Here is an 18,618-nt window from a genome sequence, read left to right on the forward strand (position 1 = left end):
AAATTATTTACTAAAATAGCATAATAAAAACAAAAGTCAATGGATTCCTTTTGTATGTTCTTCTGTGTTTTTAGTACGAATACAAGAATGGGGTAGTGTGCTGGGGCAGGAAACATGCAATTAATATCAAAATGAAAGAATGTTCCATGGTAGAAGTTTGGGTATAAATAAATGTCTTTAGGCCATTTATGCATGTGGCATTTTCTGTTTACTCATTGAAGAGCAGGGGCAACCAAAGCAAATTGAGCCACAATTTTGCCCATTCCCCTTCCTTCTTGTTTCCATTTGTCTGCTGATTTATATTTAAAAAATTGGTTTATGTGGTCTATCGCTCTGCTGCTATACCTACAGCATTAAAATTTTAAAAAGAGAAGTGCCTCTGATCTTCCTTAAAAGGTGGCCCAAAGAGTGGGTGTAACTGCTCCTATGTGGATGGAAAAAGATTGGGAGGATCAGGAAAACCTGAAGAAAACAGATAACACACTGCTGTCCTTTACTCTCCCTGTGAAGGGAGACAAAAAGTCACACTTTAACTGGTTCTGGAAACTGCAAGGAGATTCTGCTGTGTGGGTGCAGTGAGTTCTGAAGAGGCAAAAACACATGTGTAACCAAGAATCAAACCCAAAGGGAATGTACGCTCAATGTAAAGGGGACCTCAAGTGTGTAAATGAAGAAGTGCTAAATGCTTATATCAAAATATCTTGATTCAAGTCCAGTAGCACCATGGAGACCAACAACACTGTTGAGTTATAAACTTTCAATAATCAAAGCTCCATTTGGTATCTAATGAAGGGAACTTTGGCTTTCAAAAGCTTATACTCCAAAAATCATATGATCTAAGATGCTACTGGACTCAAATCTAGTAGTTCTATTGAAGACCAACACACTACCCTTTGAAACAAAATCTCTTGACACAGCATGAAATATTCATTAATGTTATCAGTTGTGATATATATATATATTAAATTTAATATTTTGAAAGTAAGCCTTTGGAGTTTAATGTGAATATAAATAATTATATGTCTATATAAATGGCTTGCCATTTATTTACAGTACAGTGATGAAGATGAAACAAACACATTTACACAAGGGGATAAGCTTCGAGCCGTGAAAAGTAAAAGGCAGGCAAAAGCAAACTCAATTCCACTATCGTAAGTTAACTTTACTATGCTTCTATAAATGCCAAAGCCCCTTTCTTGCAAACTGACCAGAGTATGTGTTCATAATAAGTGTAGATGAATTTATTGCCACTAACTTTTGCTGCAATATCTTAGTCTTGTGCTTTGCTTGTTTGATGTTTTTACCACCAATAAGCGGTCTTCTCTGTACCAGCAAGTTATGCATCCTCTATCTTAACAGGTCCAGCAGCTAAACATCACAAAGTGCTTCCTCAAATTTGAATGTTAGGACAGTGCCTACAATCTCCTTTGTCACAGTGTATTTTTAAAAAAATAAAATCAGTGACATTAAAAGGCTATTCTAGATTGGTTTTAATATTTACACGTATGTTTTTCCCTGAAGAACCTTATTTTCTATTGTTTATCATTTAGCAGAGTTGCTGCTAGAACTAGTTCTTAGATAGGATGGACTTGGCAATGTGTGAGTGAAAGCAAATAGCTGACAAATTTCTCTGAATGTGTGTTATGTTTGGAAATAAGGCTGTGTGCTGTGTGTCTTAACTTCAGTTTTGAACATAAAAAGTAATATAGTCCCCTTTGCTACCTCTTGTATAAAGTGTATGCATATTGTTGACCTTAAATCACACACGCATCTGTAAAGCAGAGGTAATTTAATCCATTGATCCTCCTGCAGAGACTGTAAAATAAATTAAACAAAGAGGTCTTTTGAATGATATTTAATTATTCTAGATTTAATTTCTTTCAATGGCAGGGTTTTTTTGAGGTGGAAAATGATTTGTAGAATCATTTACAATTTGTGGAAGTATTGTATAAATTAAAGGAAAGGTAAAATAGTATGCCAGAAAGAGCAGCATAGCCTTGAAGTAGAGAGGGGAAATATTTTCCCTAGTTAAAGTTAGCAATCTTTGTTTTGTTTTTTAAACTACCACTGGTTGAAATGTTCTGCCAGTAGCTTTAAGTTTCTTGATTTCATTTTGAATTCATGTTCCTCTCTTCCTCCCTACCCTCACCCCTTTTAGATGTCTCCTAGCTATTCTGGTCTCTGTCCTGGGTAGCATTATCATCTGGTGGATATTGTGTGGCTCCCTTCTGCCCAACCTACTATTCTGTCTAAATGGTTTAAGAACATAGTTCCATCAGGACCCCCCCTTGAGAGAGCCACTGTGTAAGTGCCCCGTTCCATTCTCTGCAGTAGCTCACCTTTTTGCCTCTTTTGCAAAATGCATGTATCAATTTTTTTTACTGGCACGTCTTCCTTTTTTGTGTGGGTATGCAAAGGTTTATTTAACCTATTCTGCTTGTTTAGAGAGAGGATGTACTAGATCAACAAGTCATGATTTAGCCATCTTAGAATTCTCCTTTGAAAAATGCCAAACATTTAAACAAAGGTGCGTGCTTATGCTGGATCCTTTTCTGTGTGCTTGTTGAGATACAGTTTTAACACAGTTTATGGCAGTACTGTTGAATGTATGTCTGGTCTTGCTTTATGTTATGTAGTGTCTGAGGATGTTGGAGTTTCAGTTCTTTGAACACTTGCCTTACCCATATTGCTTACATTGTAGAAAACTGCAGATTGTGCATATGAAGACCAGTGGCTAGTGTGCTTAGGCAGAAGTCAGACACTTTGGGTTGCCATCTATATTTATCTATGAATAAGGCATATCAGACCAGTAGGATTTTCTTCTAAGGAAGTGTGCATAAGACTGGGCTTTAGGTGAAAGAATCTTTGCACTGAGATCATTGCAAAATTTGTTTTTGGCGTTGCTACTGTTGTTCTAGACTTTTATCTAAAATATGTATCAGTCTGAGGTTAGATCTTTCTGTCTTTGATTTAGGATAGTGGTAGAACACATTTTATAAGGTAATATTTGGAGTGAATAAGACTGTACGCCCCCTAGTGATTCTTTGGAATATTTCACATTTTCCACTTTCTCTGTGAGATCTTGTGCTGTGTTGAGCAGTTCTTGTTTAACATCTTGCTGTAAATGTTGTGAATGTGTCTATGAACTCTCCTCACTCTTACAAGTTCAATAATTCATATTCTATCTTTGAAACATAGTCAATAAAACAGAGCTTTTCTTAAGCGTAATATATGTCTTAAATTTTCAGCCTATTGCTTTATTCTAAGTCTTACTTCTGGAGAGTACTATATTGTTCATGGTCTTGAGCTATGAGAACAGGTGGAATGAAATATCTCACCTTTCTTCATGGCTCAAATCAGCTATATTATCATATATGAAAGTAATTTAATGTAGGTGGAATACTTACATCAGTTGTGGGGGTGATATTGATAATATTTTTCCTTTTTTAAAATTTACAGCAATGATCAGCTTTGCACAACAGCACAATAGGGTGACACAGTCGATAGAAATGCATTTTACAGAATGAGGGCGTCAATTGTGTTGAAAGACAGTTTTGCTACCATTTTACAGTACATTCTAAGTTGTAAAAAGTGCACTTTAACAAGAGTGGCTGAGGGGCGAAACACTATTGTTAAACCAGGTGGTTTAACATCTGTTAGTGCTTTCCTAGCTCCCATGACTGGGTCAGGATTCCTTTGAAAAGGAAAGCTGTGTTAAACTCTAAGACATTGCTTTACTGAAATATTGTTGCTCAATTGACTTTTAAATATGCAATTTATAAATTCAGAGACTGCTTTTCTATGCATCAAAAATAGTTAATATGAGAAATCAGTTTAAACACAGAGGCATACCAGAAGAAAATGTCACGCCGGGCAACCTTATTTTTGTGCCCCCGGCCTCCGATGGGGGGGACAGCAGCAGCCAGTACCAGGCCGGGAGTATGCCGGCCACCCTTGATGAGCCTGTGGCAGGCTCCCGGCCCAGTGCTGGCTGCTGCCAGCCTGCCCCCACCCCTCCATTGGAGGCCGCCTACCTGCCAGAGGGACATGTGCAGCTCCTTGACAACAGCTTGATCATGTGGGGGTGCTATTTTGCACCCCCAATGATCAAATGAATGGTGCCTGGGGACATGTCACCCTACATGTCCCTGTGGCAGGTAAGCCCTTGTTTAAACATATCCCCAAAATCTGTAAAATATGCTACATGTTTTAAAAACCCTAGGCAATGGGTCGAAAATACCAAGAGCTCTCTGTTCATTGTCCCTTACTTAACATATTTTCAGACTTTTTAATTAGTGAGAGGAAAAGATTGAGCAGCTGTATCCAGGCACAGCCACTACTGTCAGCCGTAGGAAAGAAGACTTTAATACTTGCTCAATCCGAACTTATGCAGGCCTTCAAGGCAAATCTTAGTGGATGAGGAAGGAAAAAGATTTATTTGGTAAAGTTTTCTCAACAGAACTCCTCTTTTTCACTACTGAGTATCATCTCGAAAGTAAAATGGGAGAATAGAATAGGTTAAGCATATTAGACAATGCCTTATTTTCAAAAGCACTTATTTGTTATCAAACTTAATAATATTCTGTAATGTAGCAGATCTGGTCCTTTTGGTCTGGGCATTTAGTTTGCTCTTTGGTGTATCTAATATCCAAATCTAATTTGTTAGAAACTCTGGTTAGCAAATACCTTTGTCTGCATTTCTTGCATCTGACCTCTTAAACTGAGGAGTTTGAAATGTGGAGACACTGTCTCACAATATAGTGGGGAATATTATCTTAGAGCAGACTTCTTCTTAGTGTTGCAAGAGGCTGGGTAAAGCATCTTTAGGACCTGTGTATATGAAGATCAGCTTTCGGAAGAAAATCCACAGAGAAGGACATAACGCAAATTTGACAATCTTTATTGTAGGGATAAGGGGTTTACAATCACATGGTTCAATGCAGCAAACTCGCATACAGAGTTCCTAAGATATAGATAGGTTGGAAAATAGATTTGTAATATAAAGGGATATGGGATTTATGGGTAATACGACCTGATTGCGACATGAAGATCAAGGGTTCAGAGCCAAACAACCAGCGTTTAGTTCCGGGGCAATGCATTGGACACAGTGACAAAGAAGAAGAAGAAGAAGAAGAGTTTGGATTTATATTCCCCCTTTCTCTCCTGCAGGAGACTCAAAGGGGCTTACAATCTCCTTGCCCTTCCCCCCTCACAACAAACACCCTGTGAGGTAGGTGGGGCTGAGAGCGCTCCGAGAAGCTGTGACTAGCCCAAGGTCACCCAGCTGGCATGTGTGGGAGTGTACAGGCTAATCTGAATTCCCCAGATAAACTTCCACAGCTCAGGCGGCACAGTTGGGAATCAAACCTGGTTCCTCCAGATTAGATACACAAGCTCTTAACCTCCTACGCCTGCTGCTCAAAGATGGAAAGGTGTCAGTGGCACTGAGCGATTAGCTCTTTGGAAAGTAGGATATTTATAGGGTGAAGAACTATCTCTGGGGGTGTCAGGACAACCTTTGGGGGATGTTAGGACAACCTCTGGGAGGTGTCTGGATGGCTTGTTTGAGAAACAGTAGAGTGTATTGTAAGATGGTCAGAAGAAGTTAGTTACAGAAGGGAGTATCTGGGTTAACATAATCAGGGGAGGCAATGACATCAGGAGTCTTCTTGTGGCTGGAAATGAGTATCCATTCAGCTGGGCTACTGTATCGTGTTGAGGACACATTCTTCCTTGGCGGTGCAGCTGAAAATGTGCTGATACGGCAAGCAAGCTGAGACCATAAGAATCGGAAAACAATTCTTGTAGATGGACCTGGCTATTGTCAGAGAATGGGCTCCCCATCTCGACAGCACCAGCATCACTCTTTAGGTTGGCACGTGGGCAGAGATATCTTTGAGTAAGCACTTCCGCCCACTATGCCAGGGCGGTATGGTAACAAGTTCATCATCCAGATTTCCTTAAAGAATGTGAGGTCTGTGCCTCATGGAGACTCCTGGTTTTCCATTTTTTACAAAACCTTTTATTTCTCTCAGAAGAGAAGAGTAGGAGATCTTACTGTAGCAAGACTATTCTCACCCAGTTGCAAAACAGAAATCATATTTATCCACAAAATCTATTTTTTTCAGATATTTGTAGAAAACCATGCCATGTTGGTCTTCTCATTGTGTGTTACATACTTTCAGTTTTCATTCATTTTATATAACTTCTCTCTCCTACTCTTTTCAGAGTAATTCTTCAATCCAGTGTTCAGAAAAATAAACACTCTGAACCTAGCATTTCTGGCAATGCAGGCTTTTCTAAAAGAACTACCAGGTCTACTGCAAGAAAAAACAGTTTTAAAAGGTGAGATTTGCTATCCTGTCAAGATGGGCCAAACGTCTTTTTTTTTTAATTCCCACTGATAAACCAAAGTATTTCCTTGTTTCATAGCTAGACTGTGTGGAAGCATTGAGTCTTCATAATTGAAGACTGTCTATTGTGAACATATATCAGAAGTTCTGACAAACTTTAGGAGTAATCCTAAGCAGGTTTATTTGGAAGTAAGTTCCATGTTATTCAGTGTGACTTTCTGCTGAGAAAGTGCACTTACAGTTGCAGCCTTGGTGTTTTATATAAAATATTAAAAAGTTGAGGACACTTCAAGAACAAAGGGCAATTAAGATAATTTTTAAGGGGGGGCAAGATCTTTTTCTGATTCAGAGATGGAACAAAACTGAAGAGGAAACAATGTTATTTCAGTTCAGTATCTATTCATAAAAAATAATAGAGGAGTATGATAAAGAATCAACAGGTTGGCCATTGTTTTATTTGGAGGCAGGCAATGATTGGTTATGTCTGCCATGTAAAAAACATATATCTGCATTCATACATAGAAGAGTGTGTGTGAATTGATTGAGCACTTTGAAATATGTGCTTGGAAAATTGATATTGGATGTCTGGCTTTTTGAAACTGAAGTTTGAGCAAACCCTTGACAGAGGTTTAGCTAGCCACTTTCTGGAACTGTCAAGTGAGATTCTGTATCTGTCCTATTCTGCACTTCATTATCCTTGTCTAGCTATTCATAGAGTTGATTTTTTTTCCCTATCATGTGTTCACCAGAATCTACTTTATGTGACACTAACTATGAGGCTAAATCAAGAAATTGTTGAAGTAATTTTTTCTACATAGAATTAATTGCTGTTTGTCAGTGATATCAGTCACAGACCAGGAAAGGGATTTGGGCGTCTTAGTTGATAGTTCCATGGGAATGTCAACTCAATGCATGGCAGCTGTGAAAAAGGCAAACTCTATGCTGGGGATAATTAGGAAAGGAATTGAGAATAAAACTGCAAAGATTGTTATGCCCTTATATAAAGCAGTGGTGTGACCACACTTGGAGTACTGTGTTCAGTTCTGGTCGCCACATCTCAAAAAGGATATCGAAGAGATAGAAAAAGTGCAGTGAAGGGCAACAAGGATGATTGAGGGACTGGAGCACCTTCCTTATGAGGACAGGCTGCAGCGTTTGGGACTCTTTAGTTTGGAGAGGAGACATTTGAGGGGGGATATGACTGAAGTCTATAAAATTATGCATGGGATAGAAAATATTGACAGAGAGAAATTTTTCTCTCTTACAATACTAGAACCAGGGGGCATACATTGAAAATGCTGGAGGGAAGAATTAGGACTAATAAAAGGAAACACTTCTTCACTCAACTTGTGATTGGTGTTTCGAATATGCTGCCACAGGAGGTGGTGATGGCCACTAACCTGGATAGCTTTAAAAAGGGCTTGGACAGATTTATGGAGGAAAAGTCGATCTCTGGCTACCAATCTTGATCCTTCTTGATCTGAGGTTGCAAATGCCTTAGCAGACCAGGTGCTCGGGAACAGCAGCAGCAGAAGGCCATTGCTTTCACCTCCTGCATGTGAGCTCCCAAAGGCACCTTGTGGGCCACTGCAAGTAGCAGAGTGCTGGACTAGATGGACTCTGGTCTGATGCAGCAAGGCTCTTTCTTATGTTCTTATGTTCTTATGATGTCAGTTGGTCTTGTGTATACTCTTTTTTAAAAAAAGTTTTGTCTTTTCAAAATTCTTTATCAAAATTTCCAGCAGTTTCACAGTTCACTCATTTACTGAAATAAAACGGGATGTTCTACCTTATACATGGTAGAAAATATTTCTAACTGGATAATTTAATATTAGGAATTCTAGTACAGCTTTCTGTTCACAATTGTTGCCCAGGTAACATCACACAACAGTTCTAATGAAAGAGACTCCCATTTGGCAGAGAAAGTCTCATGCTATTGCCAGACACCGAATAATTGGTAGGAAGTTCTATCTGCACTATGAGCAATCTGTGTGTCAGCTACTTTATTTACACCTCAAAGAGATGCTTCTCAAACAGTGACCATAATGCATAGACCAGCCCTCATATTTGTGTCAGTGTATCATATTTCAGATGCTTCTGAAAATGAGACCTTTACAGCCCAATCCACAGCCCAAGGCTGCCGGGGACGGTGTTGTTGCCACATTGTCCCATCACCTACAGAGGGCTTTCTGGTGGCATGGGGAGGCAGGGAAAATGAAACAGAAATCTCTCCATAGGACTAAATGGAGTTATGCCACCTAAAAAAGTGGTGTACCTCCAAGCCACAGGCCACGGGATGCCTATCTGCAAAGCTGAGGTGGAATGCCCTAGCCCGCCCTCCTCTGCACTGATACCTGATGAGATGCCAGCATAGATCCACAGTCACAACCATTTCTGGCTTTCGCCACTGTGGAGCTGAGGAGCGGTTGGACACTGACATCATTGCCATCTCCACCAGCAGGGGTGCCCCTTACACTGGCGGAGAGTGCAGAGATGCTGGCATGAGGCTGCACCACATCCAAGCGGTGATACACCCACCCCCTTCCAATGGAGCCGTTAGTTCTTGAGAGATGCTTTTCAAGAGTGCTTAAGTAACCCCTCCTTCTTTCTCTTGAAAATGGCCGGAAATCCCATACTTCAAATGAAAGACTCATGCCTTGGTGCTACAGTTAGCGGTTTAGGGAACAAGATAATATATTGAGACGATGAGTGGAGAGAGACTGGATTTAAAAGACACTTGGTGAATGGGAGTAAATACACAGTAAGTGCTGTCCTGTTGATTAAATAGTAGGTAGTAAGGCACACGTCTGACATTTTAGGAGTAATGTTTCTTTTTAAACAAAATTAAAAAACAGTGTTTTTTAAAATGGTAAGACATTTAAAAATATAAACTCTCTGTCGCCTTTTGCCGCTGTCAGCTTCATTTGGCTGTCTGGATAAACTGGAAGCTGAATAAAATCACAGCTTCAAGTATAAATCTTAAAACTATTTTTCTTTACCTTTCTACCCCTCCTCCCCACAGTATGATGCCTCAGAGGGAAAGAAGGAAAAGGGATGCTTTACAACAAATGCGCTTATGGTACTTTGATTCCACTGCTTTTTCTTTTCATACCAAATATGCTTTTTTCTTTTAATATTTCTCATCTGGGTGACCACTCTTTGCTTTTTTTACTGCTGAAGTTGCATTATTTACCATCCTTTTGGGGGGAGGATGCCAACCATTTCTTGGTTTTCTTGCTTAGTTTGAATTCATAGTATTGCCTGAATTATTGTGTTTTGACAGTTCTGACATAATATATAAACGTATTTTATCTTTTCAGCAGTGTTCCTTTCCCAAGAACCAGAACAGTGTTGCGTTAAGCAATTCGAATGGAAGAGGAAGCAGAGGGAGGGAAAGGGTGAATATTGCTGTCAATTAAAAATCAAAGGAAGACTTTTTAAACAACAATAACAAAAAGAAAACAGTGGTCTATTTTAACAATCAGATGGAAATGTCTAAGCTTTTTGAAGAAGACTTATGGAAAGAACTCTGATTACTCCAAAACTCTGTTTATGTCAGAAGAATTCTCAAGTGTAAAGATAAAGAATGGCTTGTAAATTTTAACCTTTGATCTAAAGACCCCTCTCAGCAAGGGAGTTTACCTTTCTGTATGATGCATGTGTACAAAATGTGAAGGCAATCACTTAGCTTCTGTCTACCACAAGGGAATTGGGGTGAGTATCAGAACTGTTGAATAGCTTTCTCTTGTCACTGCACTATAATTCTTCTGCACCTACATAGAAAGGACATTTGAGTTAACATGCCATCTTTGCTCATTGTTCAAGAGATTTTTTGCCAAGTAGGAGGATCCTATTTTTAGGATCTTTTTCAAGCTGTAGTTAATGTCAACTGTCCACAAAGAGTGCTTTATTTTCATCACTTTTCCAGCTTTTCCAAGGTCCAATACTGTCTGAAGTTTTGCGTAGCACAAAATCAATAAGAATTAAGCATGAATTCTGCATTTTAAAGCCACTGGTGAACTGCCATCTTATTCAGGTATTAGAGATACAGTTGTAGGTAGGAAAATCATTGTAAAGGAATTAGCAATAGGAAGTGAGATACAGCATAGATAGATATAAATTTCCTGACACACAAAGAGGGATAAAAGGGACTTGTAGCATCTATCGTCATAAGACTGGGAGAAAAAATAAGATAGGCATTGTAATTTTTATTCTAACAATGGCTCTCAATATTAGTCTGGAAGAGATGGATGCAATAGTGCTTTAATCTCCATTCTTGCTGATGCTGCTGTACAGCCTATAAAATGAACTGGGAACCAACCCCATTACCTCAAGGAGGCAAAAAGAAGCATGGTGTTCTTTCTAGCAGGGTACAGTAGAACTGTAATCTTCTTGACCTCAAAGAGATGGATTATGCAGTTCTCCGGAGCTGTACGACTTCTACCCTAGAAGAGCAACAGAAAAATTATTTGCAACAGCTAGAAGGCAATATAAGCTCTTACTTGGTTGCTGTTGTCTGAGTAGTTAATCAGCTAGTTGTATTTCTGAATTTTATCCTATAACTATCTAAATCTTATAGGATCAATGGAAAAAAAAACCTCAACATACTGATATCCCCCGGGCAATTTGAGCAAGTTGCTTATTTTAGCATGGGGGGAAAAGTTGAAATTTTAGCATCGCACAGCAGTTCTAAGAGCTGGACTGTCTTTTCAGAAATATTGTACTATGTATAAAAACAAAAAATGCCAGCCTGCTCATATGTGATCTAGAAAAGACCCCTTATTTCTAATGAGCTATTTGTTCACAAGCAGGGGCCCATCAACTTTGTTGCCTTATCTGCATTCAGTACTGTCCAACATTATTATTCTTGGTTTGAACATACATTCTATTTCCTGTGTCCTTCAGATAGTTTTTGTTTAGGAAGTTGAATATAGTAATGTACACATTGGACAGAGAGCCAATCTGTATATATGGAGTATAAATAGAAAGTAAAATTAGAACATGTAGATTAATTTCATCTGAACTGCTGGAGGGTAATTAGCAGATTCTCTCACAGAAATGACTTTCCTTATAAGGTAAGTGATAGGAAATGAGTTTGCTAGGCTTCTCTTGCAATCCTTTCCACAGTGTCTAGAGCATTTCTGCATGTTGCCGAAGATTTTGGGACATGTCCCAAGGTGCACTTTCTATTCAAAACATGGATCAGCCTTATAGGGTTTGCTGTTGTCATGCTATGGAGGTGAACATATTCAACATCATTTTACAGTTGAGTATCACCAAGGAAATCAGGTTGCTCATCAAGCTGTCTCACAGGTATCTCTACCATTGTCACTTTTCTCCTAAACAGGCTCATAAAATACTGCTTGCTAGTTGGCAAACCTTATTTCCAAGTAAATGTATTTAAATTTCTTCTATACTCTTTCCAGGATAAAACATGTGAAATGAGCATGTTGCATGCATGTTCCTGGAGAACCCAAGTGGCTAAGATTAACATATGTACGTCTACCTACATGTGTTTCTTGTTGGAACCAGCAGGTTAAAAGAGCAGGTTTTTTGGCTCACGTTCCAAAAGTATACCTCATCTGTTAAAGAGGTTGGTGTGCTGGCAAAAAGAAGCAGGAGACAGAGATAAGGGTTGAACTTGACCAGACACACTGACAGCAAGTCAAGTGTTTCTGCCAACACATGTGATGGTGGATAAAAGCCATGTCTTTCCCACTAGCCCCAGCAACACTGCCACCACCTTAGCTCACCGCGGTCTGGCATATAGGAAAGTGGATTACCTACAGCTGCTCAAGGATATTAGTTGAATTCATAACATAAATCTTTGGTTCTTGTAGTTTTTATTTTACAATAACTTAACTGACAGGGCTCAGTGTCTTTATTTGCATTTAAAGCTGGGCCCTGTAAAATAAGCAGTGCTCATTTTGTGTGAGATTTAAACTCAATCTTTAAAGAAAGTACCTGAAAGGTTTTCCAAAATTTTGTGGCTCTTTCCTGCTACTATTTCTGCATTAGTTACCCACCCTGTTTTACAGGAGTTGAATAGTTGTGATTTCTTTTCACATGCTTCAGGTGGAGTCCTATTCATGTTTACTCAGAATTCAGTCACAATTTACTCATTTGGGTTTAGTCACAGGGAAGTGAGCATAGGATTTCAAAATCTAATTAGTAAATAACTTAAATTGTTGTTTAGGCTAAAAGGAAAATGACCACTATAAAGAAAAGTGTACATCTGGCTACTCAAGTAGAAAGTAGGGCTCCCATTTTGAAATCCAAGCATGTTTAACTGTTTACTAAGGACATATCATCCACAATTTATGGGTGACACGTATAATTCTGAATATTTTTGTTGAATGTCACCTCTCATTTGGAAAAGTGCAACAATAAAACCCCCCAAAATCTCAGAAAACAGCTACCGTAGAAATAAGCTTTCATAAATTTATAGTTTTAATGTACATCCATTATTTCTTTAATCACATTCATCTGTGTGAGATTAAAATCTATGGAAAAGTTTTAAATTTACAGAACTTCACTGTTAGCATAGTTTTTATGTAAACACCCCTTTTCCCATAGTAGATGGAATAAATGTAGGCTAGGATGTCACTCATCAGCATATGTGATAATCAGGAGTTCAAACAGTTGCTTTGTTTCAAATTACACACCAAGGTCAGAAGCATTAACATTGTCCTGCTCTGATCACTGGAGAACAAAATGGTGTAGGTTGCTTTTAAGGCACACATACTGCTTCCTATTGTTATAGGAAGGCACTGAGATCTACCTGGACATTCCTTAGTATATTTAGGCTCAGCTGAAAGGTCAGCAATTCAGTTCTAGTAATGTCCTCTTAAACAGGTCACTTATATGGCCATAACTAAAGCTGTATATACTGGGTGTTTCCAAAAGATATGTCTAAATAATTTAGGACTGTAGTAGGGCCAAACACCAGATAGGTTATTAATACTGTAGTGTGAAATATGAATGTGAACAGCCAGACAGCTTTTCTTACACCAATTCTCTAAATTGCCAAGCTGACGTGCTAAATTCAAAGCCACTTGCTAAATTTTGAATATCATTTTGTCTTGCCCAGGGTTGAACCTAGTGTGTCAAATGAAGAGTGGCAGTCTAGACAGACAAGCAGCAGGCTTACAATGGAGGTGGTGCTGTTGGAGAACATACCCATTTCTATAAAGCAACAAAAGCATTGGAACAAAGTACATATGTATTATGTTCTTCTCTACTATCGGACTGACCTTACAAACCATAATTGACCAGGGATGGTTCTTTCCTGCATGTTCCTAGAAATCTCTTGTAACACGCACACACACACCCCAGGCCAAACCAGTGTGGGAAGCAGCAGTTCAGTAAAATGGCCTAACCTTCCTATCCATCTTCCCCTTTGTGCTCCATGGCATTTTGTCCATGAGACCGCTCTCCCCACTTTGGCTAGAGTCAATGGACTGCTAGGAGAAGCTACCAAAGATCTGCTTCTATGAATCTGTATTTTGTAATAACCAATATATTTAATTTCCCTTTTTCAAATTCATTTTGGTAAATGGGTACTTTGCCAGTAAATTACTGTGAGAAAGCAATTCCATTCAACATGGTGCAACATTAGAAATGGTGTAAAAGCGTTGCACTGATTTAAAAATGGATAGCATATTGAAAACAAATACTAGAAGTATTTTAATTTTATAGCTAACTATAAATGCTATTTTGGTAGCTTATTGCTGAGCAAGCAGTGAATTCATGCTGATCTCCTGCTATGACTTGTCAGTTGTTTAGATACTCTGCTATGAACAGCAGCCAATCTTCATAAATGTTCAGGAGGTGAACACCCTATCTGGTGAGAGCCAGGGCTTTGACAGTAGTGGGCTTCCTTACAGCCTGCAATTCAAAATAACCTAAGCCAAATTGGCTTCCTCAGTTTCCCTAGTTCCCAATTTGCTACATCCATGTCAAATTTAACATTGACCTGAGAAAGTTGTCCCTAAGAAGGGCCTGGGAATAGCTGTTTTAACAGAATGCTCATACTTTTGAGATTTAGAGTTTATGTTTAAACCATGCACTATAACATAGAATTTTACTTTAACCTATTGCATGGTGTAGTTTTTTATTCTTGTCAACTACCATGCCTCTTCCCATTAGATCAAATGTCAGTAACACTACTTCTGCAACCTACCAGTTGAAGAACAGCTATTCAAATATAGGGATGTGATTGGCTTAAGGTTGGTTATTCTAGTTCTGAAAGTTCAGACTATGTACTACAGGCATCTAAGCAGGGCAGAAAATAGTGGATTCCACAGTGACTGAGTATCTATCCACAACATGCACCATCCTATTTTCCTGCCTTGTAAACCAAAGAAGGGTTCAGCTTCCATTTCTATTGCAATTATTCCTCTTCAAGGTTTAAATTAATGGCTCTGAGGTTGTGCCTCTGACATACACATTGACATAGTTTCATGCACCTGTTCTGCTGACCAACACAGCTGTGCCATTTGAAGATTAGGCAAAAAATATTGAGCTTACTTCTAGCCCACAATTCTTTTCTTTTTTAAAATTAGGTTTGCTATCCAACTCTTTCCTAGTCCAAGACCAGGCTCAGGGCAGCTGACAGATTTAAAACAATGTTACATATACAAACAATTCATGTGCAGACTTAATACTGCCCATAATTAATTTTAAAAATATGTATATTATATACCTACAGATGGTACCACCTTAGGGCATTTAACCTTTTCATATGCTGATTAAAAAGGAGTCCCACACAGAAAATGATGCTCAGCGCAAGAATTAAAATTGTTCATCCTCCTCGCCCCCCACATGACCTTCTGGGTCTTTCGAGAAAGTTTATTCTGTTTGCCTTCTCTCCCCCCCCCCCTTCCCCAAGTTAATATCAACCAGCAGCTCAGACATTCAAGCAGGTCTTCTGAAAGTTAAACAACTCCATTCAGGGTGTCAGATCTCCCCCTCCCCACTCTTTGAAGGAAGCAAAAGAGCTCGGCCAAGCAGGGCTGGGGAGAAAGAGCGCACAAGAAAGGAGGCCAGTGGAGAAAAAGATCCCAGACTGTCAGTTGCTTTACCTGCATTGTAAGCAACAGTAGCTTGCAGTCAAGGCTTGGGGGTGAGAATCGGCTCTTGGAGCCAGCAGACAGGTGCACAAGGGAGACTGGAGGAGAGGAGGGTGGGTTGGCAGGCAATTGCAGTGGGGCACTAGTGGGGGAGATAGCACAAGAGAGATTATGATCTGTGGGGAGGGGGCACAGATCCAAAATGCATCCATGTAACCCAGGTGAATGGTGCTTGGGGAGAATGCCCACCTTCATCCCCCACAGTATGCCTCTGTACCTAGAGTTCCATCAAAATCATCTTGTTCTTCCCAATACAAAATTACACTAGTGACTAGAAGCAGTAAGGGGAAGAAGAGGAAGGATGGAGGGGTGGCTCTGGGAGGCTTGCAACAGCAACAGAGTGGAAATGACTCTGGTCCTGGTTGAGGCTAGCAGGACACTCTTGGGCCCAGGGGACACCAGAAAGTTGCTAGCAGCGGAGTGTATTGCTCTCGGGGGGTGATACAGAGAGAGGCAGTCCCATAGATACAACAGTAACAGACACTCAAGGCCTTAAAGGTTAACATCAAAACCTTGGACATTACCTGAAACTCAACTGGTAATCAGTGCAGATGGTGAAGCACAGGCCGAATATGTGCCCTTAGTGGGCAGTTTTATATGTTCTGCCTCAAACTCTTGTACAGACCATTTGTTCAGAAATATAGTAAAATTGATACTGCTTGCCTTTTTAAAAAAATTCTAATTTTTAAAATCAGACTGGAAGTTTATTTTACAGAAGGTATTTTAAAGGGTAACTTGGTACTATATGGAAGATAGGTATTTCTTATTCTATCAGTGTAATTTGATTATATACAGACATATATATATAGACTTGTAAAAAGCTGTATACAAATAAAATTTTATGCAGAAATTGATTTGTTTGGGGCTTTACAACAATGAATAATACGCAATCTTAAGAAAATGTCTGCAGTTTTGGTATAACAGCTCACTAGTTCAGTCCCAATTTCAAAAATAGAATGAGGTGATTTTAGTAAAACACTCAACATTTTTGTGCAAATATGTCAGCTTTTAGTTTTAGCTCTGTGTCAACAGGAGGAGTGAACAGAGAATATTGAAATTTATCTGGTTTTGCAATTACTCTTCATGAATGGCAAACTGTACTGTAAAATGAAACAGTATCTTCAGGTAATAAATAAGCTGGATAAATTATTCTGATATTTACAGAAGAATTAGAAGGCACTTGGAAGATTAACACAAGGCATATGAAAGCCTAAAGTCAGCAAAGTGATGCATATACTTAATAAAACGAATTCTACTTTTGCACTGCAAAGATAACCTAGAGAAGGACATGAATGCACAAAGCTGCCTTATTCCAAGTTAAGACCAATGATCTACTTAACTTAGTGTTACCTATTCTGACCAACAGCAGCATTTTGGGATCTCAGGTCTATCACCATCTCCTACCTGATTTTTTTTTCAATAGATGCTAATCATGTCTTTATAGATAGTGGAAAGGATGGCAGAGGTTTTTTTTGCCCAGTAGGGGTTGATCAGTTGTGCAGATTTTTTTTTTAAAAAATGCTACAGCATAAAGATCTTCACTATGTGACTGAAGACAAGCTATATATGTGCAAGAAAATATTTTGAACAGTATGGCCATTTTAAAAGGCATCTCCCCGAAGCATACCTTTTGCTTAAAATATTAAAGAATTACTACTATAGTTCAGCATACTCTCACTCCTGACATTTTGTAGTTGGCCTCTTTTAGCAGCCATATTGTGATTGTTTAGGAACATGATGCTAGCTAGATGAATTTCAATTAGCCAGTCTTAAAGTATCCCTTTCTTTATATCCATACAGCAAGCAGCATGCCCTCAGAGAAAATTGTATCAGTAGGTATATAATTTCCAGATCCTATTTTCATAATTTTAGACAAATTCTCTTGACAATTTTTGCAGGCTACTTGGACCATGTACTTTCAGCGTTTAAGATGACTATATACTCCCCAAATACAAATTATCCAACTAACCAAAAATGTATCATACGACATGCACCCATTTTTTTGGCATATAAGTAGTGGCTGGAACAAATCATCACTTAATGTGTGTTAAGTTCTATCCTTGTACTGCATCTTTAATAATTAAAAAAATCCTCATTTACCGAATGTCACTCCTATAGCTATCCTTCAAATGTAACCTAAAGATCAACAAAACACAAATCTGGAAACAAACACCTTTTAATGAACTCATTTGTATATTAAACCATTGTGTCTTTTGTCCTATTCATGTCCTCTATCCTATTCTACAAAGTTAATAACAAAAACATGAGGTGAAGCCATTCCTCTGTGTGATCTGCTCTGTTTAGGTTTAGCTGTGAAGTAGTGGAGTTCTGCTTCTGAAAGTTCTGTGATCAGCACAGTACACCGAAACTGTTCTCACTTGTGGTGTGGCACTAATCTACACAGTGACAGTTAATGGGTCTAACTGACCAAACATCCTGGACCCACATAGTATAGAATCTGATTTCTGTAAGGAATCTGATTTCTGTGAGTTTGGTGGCTAGCCAACACAGATGAAGCCAGTTCGTAAGTTTTTAAACTAACTGCAGATGCTGAATTCCCCAAGGCCTTAGGCCAGGAAAGAAAGTAAAATTTCAGTGATAGAGTGAGAATGCACTCTGTAACACACTAGAATACTGCCTCCCTCCCGCTTGCTCTACACAGGTCTTTATCCTCAGTCAGTTAAAAGTCCTTACAACTTTAATCCAGCAGAGCTCTTTCCTGCCTGCTGTTCCTCAGCTTTCAAGGAAGGCAAAATGGAAACGCTATGGCCCCAAACTCTTCACTATTTGCATGTACATATTTTATTTTGCCCGACAACCACTACTGAATACTACTTCAGACTATCTTTAAGCCACGTTTGTACTCTGAGCAGGCCATGTAACTTTTTTTCCCTATTCTAGTTCAGCTTCAACAAGTAACTTTCCATCAATTGATGAAATTCTGTTCTTATTTAAAGTGTGAAAGGGTTTTTTTTTTTTACTGCAGTTCAATCTAATTCCTGGCCTGCTTAAAGGGCAACTGACATAGCAATGAAGGCAGCAGCTCTAAGCAGTAGCTTCCCAGGATAGTTTAAAGGGACAGGGCCTCAGGTTACTGAATTTTTTTCATCCACATCAGACTGACTTGTTGCTCT

General features: G+C 38.9%; 1 protein-coding gene across 7 annotated transcripts in view; it reads left to right on the forward strand.

Annotated features, from left to right (window-relative positions):
- The window catches only part of CDC14B (cell division cycle 14B), a 67,125-nt gene extending 49,420 nt beyond the window's left edge, over positions 1 to 17,705 (forward strand). For 2 of the 7 annotated variants that reach the window (XM_048503669.1, XM_048503673.1), the window contains exons 12-15: positions 1,054 to 1,151; positions 6,229 to 6,345; positions 9,376 to 9,432; positions 9,674 to 17,705. In XM_048503669.1, coding sequence (XP_048359626.1) covers positions 1,054 to 1,151; positions 6,229 to 6,345; positions 9,376 to 9,432; positions 9,674 to 9,713 — 312 coding nt within the window. In that variant the 3' untranslated portion in view covers positions 9,714 to 17,705. Of the gene's footprint in view, positions 1 to 1,053; positions 1,152 to 2,158; positions 2,305 to 6,228; positions 6,346 to 9,375; positions 9,433 to 9,673 lie in introns of all 7 variants that reach the window. The other 5 variants (XM_048503670.1, XM_048503674.1, XR_007245073.1 and 2 more) reach the window with 4 other exon arrangements.
- Positions 17,706 to 18,618: the final 913 nt, after the last annotated feature.

This window comes from Sphaerodactylus townsendi, linkage group LG07 (genome assembly GCF_021028975.2).
Source record: "Sphaerodactylus townsendi isolate TG3544 linkage group LG07, MPM_Stown_v2.3, whole genome shotgun sequence".
Classification (NCBI taxonomy): domain Eukaryota; kingdom Metazoa; phylum Chordata; class Lepidosauria; order Squamata; family Sphaerodactylidae; genus Sphaerodactylus; species Sphaerodactylus townsendi.